At 38.4% G+C, this 15,846-nt stretch overlaps 1 protein-coding gene across 1 annotated transcript in view; it reads right to left on the reverse strand.

Moving 5' to 3' along the window:
- The window catches only part of LOC144828315 (uromodulin-like), a 252,905-nt gene that overhangs the window by 92,951 nt on the left and 144,108 nt on the right, over positions 1-15,846 (reverse strand). The window contains exon 4 of the mRNA XM_078686403.1: positions 8,326-8,568. Coding sequence (XP_078542529.1) covers positions 8,326-8,568 — 243 coding nt within the window. The remainder of the gene's footprint in view (positions 1-8,325; positions 8,569-15,846) is intronic.

Here is a 15,846-nt window from a genome sequence, read left to right on the forward strand (position 1 = left end):
GTTATACCTGTGATTGAAAAATTCATCAAACAAGGTGTACTAAAAGAAATAGAGAGTAGTCCTTGCAATTCTCCGATTATGGGAATTAAAAAGTCAAATGGAACATATAGGATTGTACAAGATTTGAGAAAGGTTAATCAGATTGTTGTTCCATGTTGCCCTGTGGTTCCAAATCCAGCAGTTATTTTGTATCAGATTCCACATGATGCGGAATGGTACACTGTCATTGATCTTTGCAATGCATTCTTTACTGTTCCTTTACATCCAGACAGTCATGAAATCTTTGCTTTCAGATTTCAAGGTAGGACCCTCGGATGGTGTAGAATCCCTCAGGGCTATACAGAAAGTCCTTCAATATTTAATGAGTTGTTAAAAAGATCTTTGGAAAACCTAGACTTACCTGGTAGGTCTACGTTGGAGCAGTATATCGACGATTTGTTGATAGCTGCTAAGACAAGAGAAAATTGTGTGACAGACACAATAATACTGTTGAATCATCTTGCAGATGAGGGACATAAAGTGTCTCCAGCAAAATTACAGTTTTGCAAACAAGAAGTGAAATATCTTGGTCACAGAATTGCAATGGGAAAAAGACAGGTAACAGTTGAGAGAATTAAAATGATTCAGGCAATGCAACCTCCAAGGACACAGAGACAAGTCAGAATGTTCTTGGGAATGGTGGGTTACTGTCGACAATGGATAAGTGGATTTTCAGTAATTGCGAAACCATTACAGAGATTGACAAAATCTGATGTAAAAGATCCAATTATTCTCAATGAAGCTGAGATGGAATCTTTTGAAAACTTGAAAAAGAGTTTATGTCAAGCTCCTGCTTTGGGTATGCCAAATTATGAGAAAGGTTTTGAACTGTATTGCAGTGAGAGAGAGGGATGTGCATTGTCTGTGTTGATTCAAAGACATGGAAATCTAAAGAAACCTATTGCATACTTTTCTGCAGTTCTTGATCCTATTGCAAAAGCATTACCCGGTTGTTTAAAAGCAGTTGCAGCTACAAGTGTCAGTCTTGAACAAAGTGAAGGAATCATTATGGGATTTCCTGTGAAGGTTTTTGTACCTCATTCAGTTGAAATATTACTGACAAGAGGTAAAACTCAGCATTTGACAAGCAGCAGATTAACAAAGTATGAGAAAATCATACTAGGAGCAGATAATGTTTCGATTTCAAGATGTTTAAATCTGAATCCTTCTACATTACTGCCTGATTCTGAAATTATCGATGATACTGAAACGGAACATGAATGTTTAGATGTTATGGAATTTTGCACCAAACCAAGACAGGACATTAAAGATGTACCTTTGTCTGAATCAGATGTTGTCTACTTTGTGGATGGCTCCTGTCTGAGGACAGAGGGAGGTGTTTTAAAAGCATCATATTCTGTTTGTACAGTTGCAGATGTTGAAGAAGCATCATGTCTTGAAGGAATTCGTTCGGCACAAGTGGCTGAATTGATTGCTTTGATTCGTGCATGTGAAATATCAAAAGATATAAGAGTTACCATCATTACTGATAGTCAGTATGGGTATGGAGTTGTACATGATTATGGACAACTCTGGTCTCAGAGAGGCTATATGACATCAGCAGGGTCGCCAATTAAAAATGCAGTTTTCATTAAAAGATTAATTGAAGCAATACAGTTGCCGAAAGAAATCGCAATTGTAAAGTGTGCTGCGCACACTAAAGGAGTGGATTATATCTCAAAAGGCAATGCCTATGCAGATGAAACAGCAAAGTACTGCGCAAGAAAAGGTTGTGCATACAATCAGGAAAAGAGTAAAGAATCTGATTCAAATTCATTAATGCTAACAACAGTTGTAGAAACATGGCATGAGATTAGAGATTTACAAAATGAAGCAGATGATGAGGAAAAAGATCTGTGGTTAAGATCAGATTGTAGACCACGTGATGAAGATGGAGTGTGGGTTTACAAAGATGGCAGAGTAGTCTTACCAAATTGCTTGATTGCTGACATGGCCAGATTATATCATGGTCCGGCTCATCTTGGAAGAGACTCTATGATCAGACTTTTCCGAGAGACTTGGTTCAATACTAAATTTAGAACAATTGCAGAATCTTTTTGTCGAAGGTGTTTATCATGCCAACAAATGAATCCAAACAGAAAATCAGTGGTGGGGACAGGAATAATTGGTCGAGAGGGTGGTCCTTTTACCAGGTTACAAATGGATTTCATTGAAATGCCCTTACACAATTGCTTAAAATATGTTCTTGTGATTGTTTGTTTATTTTCAAGATGGGTAGAAGCATTTCCTACACGACATTGTGATTCAATTACAGTAGCAAAACTGCTGCTCAGAGAAATTATCCCAAGGTACGGTTTTCCAGTCACTATTGAGAGTGATGGAGGAAGCCATTTTGATAACAAATTGATGAAATTAATATGTGAAGCTTTGAGCATTGAGCAGAAGATACACTGTGCATACAGACCAGAGGCATCTGGGGTAGTGGAACAGATTAATGGAACAATTAAAAACAGAATTGGAAAAATGTGTCTTGAAACAGGTGTAAAGTGGACAGATGCTCTTCCACTTGTTCTAATGTCATTGAGAAGTACACCAGATAAAAAGACAGGTTTGAGTCCTCATGAAATTTTGATGGGAAGAGTTATGAGGCAAGCTTTTGTACCTGTAGGCAAATTGTTGAGCATAAATGACAGTGCTATTTTGGATTACTGTAAAAGGTTATCTGATATAGTGACTTCTGTGTCTAATCAGGTGGGAACTGAAGCACAATCAAATGAAAAAGTTTTGACACATGATCTGAGGCCTGGTGATTGGGTCAGAACAAAAGTACATCGGAGAAGAAATTGTCTGGCTCCTAGGTGGCAGAAGCCTAGGCAAATAATTCTGATCACTACTAATGCAGTGAAATGCAAGGGATTGAAACGTTGGATTCATCCTAGTCATACTATTCCGGTACCAACTCCTGAAAGTTCTGATGTTGAGAGTGATACTACAGATGATTCTGATTCTGAAGTAGAAGGTGAAACGAGTCCAGATTCTGAAGATCGACAGGAAAGTCGACATCTGGAACATGTGCCTGTGAATGAAAAACTGACAAGAAAAGACTTGGAAATTATTGAAATAGATTCTGAAGGTGAAGAGAATCTGTTAAAGGGAAAGATAACTGAGGATTCAGTTAGTTCCGGTGGAAACAGAGAAGCGGAACAAAAAGAAGTTTCAGACCAGGAGAGTATCGAAAAGCAGAAGTCAAGCTCTGAAGTAAGGAACGGAAATCCAAAATCTGGGAAGTTGGAGGTAATTGAAGAAGAGGACGAAGACGAATTACCGAGTACCAGTATTGGAAAACAAAAAGATGTTCCTGAAGGAGTGAAACTGCCGAATAGAGAAGTCCCTGAGTCGATTGAAATTTCAGACTACGAAACTGACGAAAGTGACGTGGATGGTGAAAGTGAAAGTAAAAGAAAAAGGGCTTGGAAGTCAGAATCAAATGCTTCTGAACCAAGAAAGAAATTTGTGAGAAAAGCAGACTACTGGCCTGGTGGAAGATTGAGAGTTAGGTTGATCAAGAAACCAAAAGAGCAAGTTGAAGAAATCAGTAGTCAAAAGAGTCCTGGAAAAGAAGTTGGAGTTGGAAGGAAAATTGAAGTAGTGTCGAGAAAAGGAAAAAGGATAATAAGACCAAACCAGAAATACAAGTCTCCTGAGTGGACTTATTTAGTAATTCCACCTGTCATTGACATTTATGATAGTAGTCAGGAAGAAGACGAAATTGAGGAAATTAGTGACAATGATTGAAGTACATAATTGTTAATTTGGCAAAAGGCCGAAGAAATCTTGTTAGCTGACACAAGGTCGAAGAAAAACTGTTTAGTTGAAGAGAACTTATTTGTGACATAAGGTCGAAGAAATCTTGTTTAGGGTTTGAAAAAAAAAATATATATATATATTTTAAAAGGGGGGTATAAATAAATAATTAGTTTTTTTTAAAATAGATTTTGTTTTTCTTTTGAGATAAAAATGCCTTATGTTAAGGAGAGCACTTCAAGGTGTTCCGTATTCAAAAGATGTTGTAAGATGACTCTGGTGTGTCTGCTCATTTTAATTCTGCTCTGGTTAGTTTTAGCTGTGATTATCCCTTTAGAGATGAACAGAGAATTACACAAAGTTAACATGACAAGTAAAGCTTCAGTTAGTCAAATTAAACATAGTGCATCTGCAAAAGTTATTAATCATCAACCTAGCATTCATCAAGATAAATCTATTAGTGATTTTTCCAGTAATACATTCACAAAGCTTTTGAGTGAATATGTCATGGTAATGGACGCAAAGGATTGTTATGTGTGCGTAAAGTTACCTGCTTCTGTTTCTGAGGGAGTGACATACAATATGCTTCCTCTTACATATGGTGTAACATGCAGTGTATTAACTAGCTTATTTTATCAAACTGGACGCTTAGAATATTATTATTCAGATTTTGACGAGATTTTTGCGAATATAAAAATTGAGGGTGCTTTAAATAAGCATAAGAAAGCCAAACAGATGAGGGAATTTTTCCTTGTTACTAATGAACTCACTTATGAGTATGCTTACAAGAATAATCTAACTTGCAAATTAAGTGCTGAGGGAAAGAAGTTTTTGAACCTGGTAGAAGAAAGAAGAGCAATTTATAAGAGAAAGGAATTAGTCAAGCAGACTAAGTCCAGGTTCTGGCAGAAAGAAGATGAGAAGTTAAATGGCAAAATGCTTAAAAATGTTGCAATTCACATAGACAAACCAGTTAGTGGAAAGCTTTGCATTAGAAGAGATAATACACTTTTTGATAATTACTTTGTAGGTGCAAGTAACTGTGAAGATACTTACCAGATTTTGGGAGGTTGGGGATTCAAAGGTGGAAAAGATCCAATCTTTCCTGGGATTTATTTTGTTTGTGGTGACAAGGCCTACTACAACCTTCCAGACCATTGGTATGGAACTTGTTATGTGGGAATTGTTTTTCCTAAAGTGTTTCATGTTGACAGAGGTTCAGAAGGATTGTTCAAAATTCATAATTATGTAAATAGAGTCAAAAGAGAAACTTTCACAGAAGTCCTGGGAGACATTTTTCAAGCAGTAATACCTTTTGTTGGTATAACCCTAAATGCAGGGAGAATCAGAAAATTGTCTACAATTGTTGACAGATTATCAACAGATACAGCTGATGGATTCCAATTAGTGAATGTTGAAGTAATTGCAATCAGATCCATGGTGATTCAAGATCGCCTTGCTTTAGACATACTCCTAGCAAAAGAAGGAGGAGTCTGTGGCATTTTGCATGTACAACATTGTTGCACATATATACCTGATGAAAGTAAGAACATTGAAATGTACATTAAGAATATTACACAAATGCATTCAGAGATAATTCCCTTAGAAGAAGATGATTTTACAGAAAAACTTTCAAAAAGATTCCAAGCAATTAAAAATTGGTTCCATGACATTGGAAGTTCAATTCTTGGCAAGATTTTGGCACCTTTGATTATAATAATATTCATTTTTATTTTGACAAAAATTGGTTGTTTGCTACATAAAAGAAAGAAGCAAATGAAAGAAAAGAGAAGGATTTATAAACTCAAAAAGGAAGAAGAAAGGGAGATTGAGTTACAGGAGTTGCACAGAGAACGCTATGCTAATTCCGAGGATTTTGCAGACACAGTGTTTTAGGATTTACTGACTCAAATGAATTTGAATCATTTTCTCGGAAGTTTAAATTACCAAATTTTGGGTGATGGTGTGGTGATTTGTTAATCACCAGATGAGGGAGTTGATGGAGCGGGATAGAAAACAGAATTCTGTTTAAACTCGCAAAGTCACATTTCCATAACATGAATAATAAAATTAATGATTTGTGATGTGTTGTGCTAACTCAATCTAGAATAAACTTTACACATGGGGGGACTAACATGTGTGCTCATAAACGTGCATAAGTGTTGCATCTTTTGTTCGTGCAAAATAATAAAAATAATTTGTGGTTTTCGTTTTTGTCATTACTAACTGCAGCAAACCTAAAAGAGGCATGTGCTTATTTTTGCCTTCCTTGTCTATGTGGTGTCATTTCTACTATTCTAGGTGCACATAAGGTTTCATGGATTTTATGAAGACTGGTAGATATAAAATGCTGCTTTATTTGTTTGCAATTGCTAGGTAACATTAGACTAATTGGGAGGGTTAATCATTTAGAAAACGAAGGGTGGTTATAGAATCAACATTATTTCTTACATTAATACTTTTCTTGTGTTTGTTTTATACTAGAAAATTAAGTTGCCTGCTTTTGGGCCTAGTTTGCTCGAGTTTGCTAAAAGCTGAAATTTACTTCTACAAGAATCACGAGATGCCCATTTTGAAAAGTGTTCACTAAAGCTACATTCACTGAGCAAATCTGACGCGTTGTCATCATTTTGTCGGACGTGGCCAAGGTCAGAAACCGGTAGAAAAAGAACAATTTGTCAGCTCTAACTTGGCACCCGCGGAAGTGTAATGAACGCAGCGAGAACATTGATTTACAATTGTTGCAAATCAAGGAAGCTCCAGATCACGTTTGGAAAAGACAATGGTCCTAAAGAAATGTGACCTAATGGAAGTTTTGAAATGTGGGTGACATGTCACTTGTCACTCTTAGCCAATGGGACGTCTTCGTTTTCAGAAAATTTTCCTTTGCTTAGATTAGCTAGCATAGAAAGGTATAAAAAGTCATGCCCTTAGGGATGGGCTGGCTGCTGCTTTCTGACTTTCCGATGAGGGTGAAGTGCTGCTGGACTTTGCGTGGAGCACGTAAGAATCCTCAAAGAACTTAACTATAATTTTCATTTATTTAGCTTAACTAGGGACTTAGGTTTTAGAAATGCTAAACTTTTAATTTTTACTCTAATTATGATTCTCTTGCTTAAAACTATATTCTTCTCATGAATCTTTTCAATTATGCTTACTTTAATGCTAATAAAATTGCATTTATAAAACTATATTTTGAAATATCATAAATTAGTTAATAAAATCTTACTTTTGACAAACAAGCTGGTCTTGATTATTCAGAAGTGCAGGTTGCTATTAGCTAGATACCATCGCCAAATGGTGGTCAATTAAATAATTAGAATTTATTCAAATGATATTTTTACTACAGAATGTATATAGATGTATATGAATTGTAAATAAAGTATATTTAGGTTTAATCTGACCACCTGATTCAGTAGGCCCAAATATGTCATGTTAGTAAATGGGTCCATGAGTTAGTGTAGAATTTTATTTTGTAGGTTATAGTGTTGGGTAGCGTTGTTTATGGCATATTTTCTATAGGCCGCTGGATCAACACAACATACATGACTACTACCTAAGTGCCCACTGTTAACACATCTAAAATATTTTAACTTGGCATTGTGACTGGCAGCTTTTGATTTGTTTCATGACACATCTCAAGATGTTGGCAGCTTTGCCTGACCCTTTCTGCCATAAACAGAATGTTCAGTGTGAGGATGAACCTCCATTACATATGATGCAGTGTGTGTTATACCCTATAGTATTTTAGTGACATCCCTGAGGTTAGGGTTATCAACTCACAGGTTCTCCTGAATTCTGGGTTTGTTTGTGCTTCATACTAATCATGCATTAGTGTGTCACATACATTCACACATTACCAAGTATTAGATACCTGTCTTAACTCTGCAACATATGTAGTAACCTTTTAATTTTTCCTTTCAAAGTCCAAAGAAAATATGTCTCCCAGGATATGCATCTCCAAAATGTTCCTCCAATTTCCTATATGTGTGTTGAAAACCATCTTTCTGGTTTCACCCTCCACCATTTTCAGTAGATTTAGGCAGGCTTACATACACTTTATATCTTTCTATGTCTAAACTGTGAGGTCATGCATGGTGTTTCCTTAAGGAATTGCAATTAAATAAGATTGAAAACGTGCTCCATTATTTCCCATGAAGAATGGATTCACCACTATCATTTAAGAAAAGGGCGCTGTGTCATGCGAGTCGCCGTCATGCACATAATACAATATTCACGTACTCATGTCTATTCCCATTCCAACCAAAAAATGCATAGGTTGTTAATGAATATTTGCATAAATGTATTCACCTTCATTTTACTGTCATTTGATTTCTACTATTTTCATTCAACATTTTTTTCTCTTTTTTATTCATCAATAACATTTGCTGGTGATATTCAGGGTCGTCTATTAATTGCATTGTGAACCTACTGAAATGCTCACATTCCACTGGGCATAGGGAGCGACTATGTTATAGTAGGAGGAAACATGTGGGTCAGTATTGAGAAATGGTCACTTACCCGCCGGATATTAGTTCAATGCTGGGATCACCCGGGTTGAGGCTGGGGGAAGCAACACACCTCTCTGCCTTGAGGGTAAATGTGTCTCCATCAGGGAATGTAGTTGAAATACCAATGTAGAATGGTGTGCCCACTGTCAGGGTGTCATCTTCTGTGAGTGAATCATTAAAGGAATTGAACTTGAAGGTGGCCATCGTAGCAGTAATTGATCCAGAACCATCCTCTGATGGTCCAGTAGCATTTCTGCATATACAAAAAATAAGTTTTAGGGTACATAGAAGAGACGGGGTGCAAATTTATTGATTAATAAACTAAGAATGTTATTTGGTTTAGTGTTCAAGAAAGAGGCTTGAGAACATCTTACGTGACTCCAGATGAAGTACCTGATGCAGAGGGTGTTACAGACCCTGATTTGTTTAGGGAGATTTGGCTGCTGATCTTAACAGAAGGGAATAACAAGTCATACATCTGAGGAATGAAAGAACTGTGTCATGCTCAAAGGCATTCATGACACATAGGGCTGGATAACAGGACAGTTTTGACTAGTTCTCTCATATGTCCTTGGTGGCAAGAGATTGTTTGGTGCGAAAAGGACTTACCACCTCATCATACAGGTAGTTCTTCACCATGAGATACCTTATGATATTCATAAAAGTCAGGATATCTCTGAGCATGTGCAAGATCCAGTAAAATATGTAATATTTCATATTTCCTAGCCAATTCCAAAAAAAGAAACAGCAAGATTTGCTGATTTTATTTTAAACAAATTACATCAAATGAAAAAATAGCAGTCTATTTGGCTAAGAAAGTCAACTTTAAATAAAAAACATGAAGTGGTGTTGGAGTGTAAATAGTACAACAAGCATAAAACACCTCTATACCTTTAAGAACCCTAGAGCCCTGCATTATACTATCATTAAAATATTTTTATTTGGATCAACACATAACTCTGAAAAAAACAAGATAAAAGAGAAGCATAGTACAACAGATGTAAATGGGAAAAATATTCATCATTACATGCTACATTATTAAAATTCCACAACACAGTAAAAGGTCTCATCATGAAAACATGTCAAAACAATACAAATATAAAATGCAGAAATAAGAGATTGCAAAATTCCAAATACTGTATAGCTTGAGCAGACACGTTCAATGTTCAGCATACCAATAATGTAATGTTGATAATTAAAGACTGTACTATAACTTGAAATACATTTTAGAATCCTACTGATTAGAACAGCGATCCTCACAACCTAATCAATATTTGAATATATTTGGCCTAGCCATGTGAGCTGATATAGAGGAAAGTGACTGTAAGAAAATTGATGCTGATCAGCACTGTCTAACACCAGCATACTTTCGAATAGGGAGCAGCAACAGCTTTATTGATGGTGTAAAAAATTTGCAAAAAAAATTACATGATTTGTACTCTGTGGCAAACAATCACCACCCTGACATAGTGTAAGCTTATGAGAATATTAACCTGGGGTTGGGACGCAACCAGATAATGCATAACCTGAAATTTAAAGTGTATATTAAAAAAGTATCTGTGCTATAGGTTTGCGACACAAGTATGATATGGTTCTATTCCAGATGGAGGTTGAATTTGTAGATAATACCTGACAGTCAACTTCTGGAATTGCGAGGCTGCCTCTGGCATATTTAAAAAAAGTAATAAAAGTGAGCCTTGACATGTGTGGCTCGCTAAACTGCTCAGCCATGTCAAAACTGTGTCATAGGTTCTTTATGTTAGACAATCAAGTCCTATTAAGGGCTTTTTTTAATTTTAAGGCAATCTAACAGGACCAGCCTATTGAAACAGGCTTCATGCTTTGTCCATATGGACAGCCAGAGAAGCAAAGGTTGTCGGCAAATGTAATCGGTATTATAGCCTAGCCCCTGTTCAGTGTGGGAAACAGAGGTAATTCAAAGCAAATAAGTGCCTCAAAAATCCATTTTCCAATACCTGCAAGTCAGGACATCCTTGCTCTCCCTAGAGTCTGGGACTGTAAGTTGCAATGGGTGGACTTTTAGCTGTGTGCACTGCCATCAACTCATTTAGCGGTTTTATCCCTAACTTGGAGGCACAGCCAAAAAAGGTCTCAATACTCCTTGCAAATTCAGAGCTCCATATCCATCCCTGTGCCTTCAAATTACATGCATCATCAAATAAAACTCCCAACTAGAGAAAAGTAGGTACCAATTTATTATTAGTATTGTTAGGCCTGGCATTTCTTGATGTTATTACCCCTGACCTTTTGCCTCTACCTCCTCTATTTATGGTACTGTGATGGATATAGTGTTGCCAACTTAGATGCTTTGGACACTTTGCCACTGCTAAACAGTGTCAAAGTGCAAGTGCTCCCTGTGTACAGTGTAATGGTAATTGGTTGCCCATAATTGGTATATTGTATTACTAGTGAAGCCCCTGTTGACTACTGGGGCGGGGCACAGGCTCGAAGGGAGACGCTCTCTGCCTCTTTCTCCGTCCTGCAGCGCAAGCCTCTGCTTCGGCTCGGATTGAGGCCTGTGTGCCAAGGGAGTGGCAGCACAGGGGCCGGAGTGCAAAGCTGCATTTACTGTGTTATATTTTACCCGTGTGGGGGGGCAACTGTGGTTGGAGACTAACTGCAAGCCAGCACGAGTGGTGGAGAGACCGCTGGAGGCCCCTTGAACGGTGCTGGAGTAAATTATGTATTGCATTATTTCTGCATAATGAAGTACCTGATGATTGTATGATGCATTGCCTTATTTCTGCACAACAAACTGCCTGTTTGTCGTATTGTCCATTGCATTCGTATTGCGAAATGAACTGCCTGATAGGTGTGTTACGCATTGCACTAGGTTTGCAGAACGAACTGCCTGATAGATGTGTTACGCCTTGTCTTAGTCCTGCATCACGCACTGCTGTATAGTCGTATGACACATTGCATTAGTGTTGCATACCGTACTGCCTGATATATGTGTTCTGCATTGCATTAGTTTTGCATAACGAACTGCCTGATAACTGTATTACACGTTGCATTACTGTTTCCTAACAGTGTATCTGAAGGGGACCGTACGCATTGCATTACGGGGGCATAACAGTTTACAACGTTGTTGCATTTCGCACTGCATTACAGTGACAGTACAAATTGCCAGATAGCCATATTACGATCTGTATTATCATTATGTTGTGAAGTACCTGATTGTTGCATAACAAACTGCATATTACGATATTAGGATTACAAAGGATTGTTTAGTTTAGCTCAATATTAATAGGCCAGGGGGAGCATTACTCTGACGCATATTTTGGTTTAACATTGTGTGGTTGCATCGTATGTCTTTTTATAAACATATACGTGTTATTCTATGAAACACGTGTGGAGTCTATTTGTGGTGTGATCATTGGGTTGCTGTGAGCGTAATTGCAAAAACTTTACACATTGGCCTTGAAGATAAGCCTGGCTGCTCGTGCCAAGCTACCATGGGTGTGAAGGGGGGGGCTATCTCTAGAGTCGAACTGTCTTCCCCTAACGTTGGGGCTCATGGGTCCCTGTTTGGCCAAAGGTACATACCTCAGCTCACCAGGCATCTGGGGATTCTAACAAAGTGTTTTTCAAGAAAAAAGCCTTATTTCTCGATCTACTAGCACCGTAGGTCATAATAAGGGTTTTACTGTGGTTAATTGAAAGATCTAAATCTGGCATAAACTTAGTAAAATGACCACGCAATCTTTGAGTCCCTACTGGAGTTCTAGTTCTACAAGAACGCGTTTTAGAGGAGTGGCAATAGTTTGGTAATAGGTGGGGCAGTGGTTCATACGCTCATACTTGAAGCAGTTAAGAGAATCCCTAGAAGCCACCAACCTGTGAGTAGATAGATTGAAATACTCCATGTGATTAAGTGAGTTTGAAGACCCAAATGGTAAGTTACCAGTAAGTCAAAAAACAGCAATGTCCTGAGTCAATACTGTATATCTATCAGTAACCAGGACTGAGCAGATTAGTTGAGAAGAACCCTGACTAGAGAAATTATAGCAGGCAGAAGAAGAAATGAGAAGGTCAGCTGCAGGCCTATAAAAGTAACCCAAAGGTGCTGCCTCAATCCTACTAGGACATAGCAAAGTTGAAAACAACGTATTCAAAATATGCGGTACCGCACCAGAATTCCTAATGCGAACTACAACGCAATCATTGCTATCAGACAATCCATGGTACTTTCCAAACCATACTAATCTGGTTACCAACACTGATACAACCCTTAAGCCAATGAGCTACTTTGTTCGCTAATTGCTCTTCGATCTCTGATTTCTGGGGTCTTAGCAAGGGGACACCTTCAAGAACAACAACATATGGGGTAGCTTCCGGTGGTAGATGGAGTGTGAAAGGCTTTCCAATGGTTGATGAGGAATGCTTATTACACATTGAGATACCCAGGGGCCTCGCAGGAATAGCAGTTGGAACAAAACCCGGGTTTGCAGGACTGAGGTTACTAATTGTGATTACAGGTCTAATATACAGAACAGAAGTGAACTGGTCACATTTGGAGGCAAGGAGAATGTACACATGCATTGAAGCACGAAATACTATCTTCAAAAGCGGCCAGACGATCAACTATCAGATCCATACATTTCAATATTAATCCCTCCATACTATGCAATTTCCCATACTATGCAATTTCTCATGAATTGGGGTCTAACCTATATTCTTCACGATTCCCTCACAAAATCGCTTTGGCAGGTAATACATTTGTTTTTGTAGTTACTTTACCCTCCACCCGCAGAATGCACACAGAGTCCTTTTTTGTTTTTGGTCGGTGGGGGACGGGGTAAAAAGGGTGAATCAAAACTCAGGTTTGTACCCTCTGCTCTTTCCATGGAAAGTGGTGCCTCTGGAAAAGCTGCAATGACCCTCCGTTACTTCGGGTATTTTTGGCTACTAACACCAAATGCTTGGATTAATTTTCCTTCAATGTATTAGAGCATTCCCTGTACTTAAACACATTTTCTAGGAGTGTGTCTTTCTGACTTCTGACTTTCACTCCATCATGGATTGTGGAATTTGAATAAATATGTCCTATGGGATAAGCTGCCAATGGAATTGCGGAAGGAGACTAACTTGCTGTCCTTCCGAAAAAAATTAAAAGCATGGGGTGGTCTGTAAATTTTGTGAACAGTTGTCCTCCGCGCTACTTGATGTTTTCGATCCTGACAAAACGCTTAGAAACGCTTAGAAACCCCTGGGTTATAATGCGCTATATAAATTAAATAAATAAATAAATAAATAAATGGGAGGCAGAGAGGCTGGGAATGCTTTTGGCTCATGGCTAAAAAGGGGACATTGAGCCTAGAATGCTAACTCTTTTGTCCACCTCCACCTCAAGGAGGCAACTTTTGAAGAGTAGCTCATGGTAGTCACAGTTCCCCTAAGATAGAGGTAGAGTGGAGAGTGGGAAGCTGGAGTCGTTCTCAAATTATAGTGTCTAGGGAAAGTGTGTCCTTGTCTTTGTGCCCTCACACACCCCAAAGGATGTCATGCTTTAACACTGGGCAATGCTCCTTGTCGAGCCGGCACTGAAATGCCTTAAGGGTCACCTGAAGTGTCACTTTATCAGAGATCTTTTAAGTGATAAAGCCTTAAGGGTGTATGCGGGTCTGAGTGGCAGTGGTGTCCTAGTGTGAAGTTAAAAGATGGCTAGAGGGGTGACTAGTAAATGTAATAGGGAATAGCCCCACTGTTATCAGTAAAAAGCCCAGGAGGTTGTGCTGCTTGAGGGTGGCAATGGCCCTCGGTAGCTAGTCAAGTTTCATTCCATAATGGGCATGTTGAAGGTCAATATGTTTCACACAGTGCGTGGTCTCAGGAGGAGATCCCTTGTGATTCTTCAAGACCAATGTAAAAGTGCAGTGAGTGCTAGTGTAGTATAGTATCCTTTCAGTTAGATGCAGTGCCATTAGTTAAAGAAGAAGAATCTGGAACGACAAAAGAGACAAAACAAAGGGATAAATATAATAGCACATACAACCCTTGAAGGAGGGTATATTTAGAAAGAGGAGGTCCCCCATTGGTTGACCGTGTGCTAGTGGTATTAACCAACTACAGTGATTGTCCAGCAAGTTATTCAGGTGGTGAGCTATCAATATATAGCATAATGGTGACGCTCAGGTGGACAAACAAACATGTATACATGGAATATTCTCAGTTAAAACCATGATGTGATGTCTATATACTGACATAAACAGACAGACACATGTTCGGCCAAAGATCAGAGTCAAGGATCAGAGCAGTGGCAGCAATTCATTACCACTGACACTCTTGATTCTGATCGATGTGTAAGTGGTCAAAGTCAAGGCACTGAATGCTAAGCAGAAGGTTGACGATAATGATCATAAGTTCAGCATGAACGTGCACACAAATATCAACATCTAAAGGCTCAAGGTTTTCTTGGCTCAACGTTAAGACACCTTCTGACTTTAAGGGATATTTTGACATTGGATATTTGGACATCAGAATCTCCCCCTCTTCTAGAACTGTAATTATTCTCATCCAGAATTAAATGAAGATATTTATTCTGTTGTTGCGTTCTCTGGCCGAGCCAGTGTGGTGGTAACCGTCTTGTTGGAGGAATGAAGCTCAACCAGATAACCCTGCAGTGGCAACATCTCCAGAGAGAGTCTAGCCTTTTCAACAGCCTTCTGATGAGACTCTACAGCATGTTGCTCCACCTCACCAGGCTAATGTCAAGAGTAGGGAAAAGTATCAACACAAGCCCAATAAGAGTTCACCTTCTGAACTTTCACATAATCAATGTGGTTAAGAAGGGAAAGAAAGACCAGAATATATCTCATGTAGTACAAGAAGAGGGCAACATGGTATGTCACTGGCAGAGGATGTTGTGCTTGCTGCTTGGAATAAAGGCCTTCCTACTGCATCTACTCAAAAAAACAAATGCAGATCCTTGGGACCTGAATAATCCATATTACCAGTGCTCAGAACAACATGGAAAAAAACTGGTAAATAGTCAGCTGACTAGATTTGTTGAAGATCAAGGAATTCTTCACCCTTCCCAATCTGGTTTTCATGCTGGATTTGGCACAGAAGTGATGCTGCTTAAAGTCACTGATTTTATTAGAATTAATTTTGATCAGAGAAAAAAAACTGTGATAGTTTTGCTTGACTTATCATGAGCATCCGATATGTTGTCCCACAAAATTCTTCCTACGAGACTAAAAGGAGCCTGGAGATGGCTATGATTATCCCAGCTGAATAGAGTCCCAAAAATGTTTTTAGCTTTATCAAATCTATGAATAGGGAAATGAGATGTGGAGTTCCATAAGGGCTCAGTGCTAAGCCCCACATTATTTAACATTCACCAGGCACCCTTGGCACATGTTAAGGAGCCTTGTGGTTTTAACATTGTGTCTTATGCTGATGATACACTGTTAATGCTTGTGTTTGATCAACCTTATGATTTTTCAGTGTCTAATTTCTAGGACTGCCTCTCATAAGTAGCCAATTGGATGCATAAAAACTGCCTCAT

The sequence above is a fragment of the Lissotriton helveticus genome, chromosome 4_1 (genome assembly GCF_964261635.1).
Source record: "Lissotriton helveticus chromosome 4_1, aLisHel1.1, whole genome shotgun sequence".
Lineage (NCBI taxonomy): Eukaryota > Metazoa > Chordata > Amphibia > Caudata > Salamandridae > Lissotriton > Lissotriton helveticus.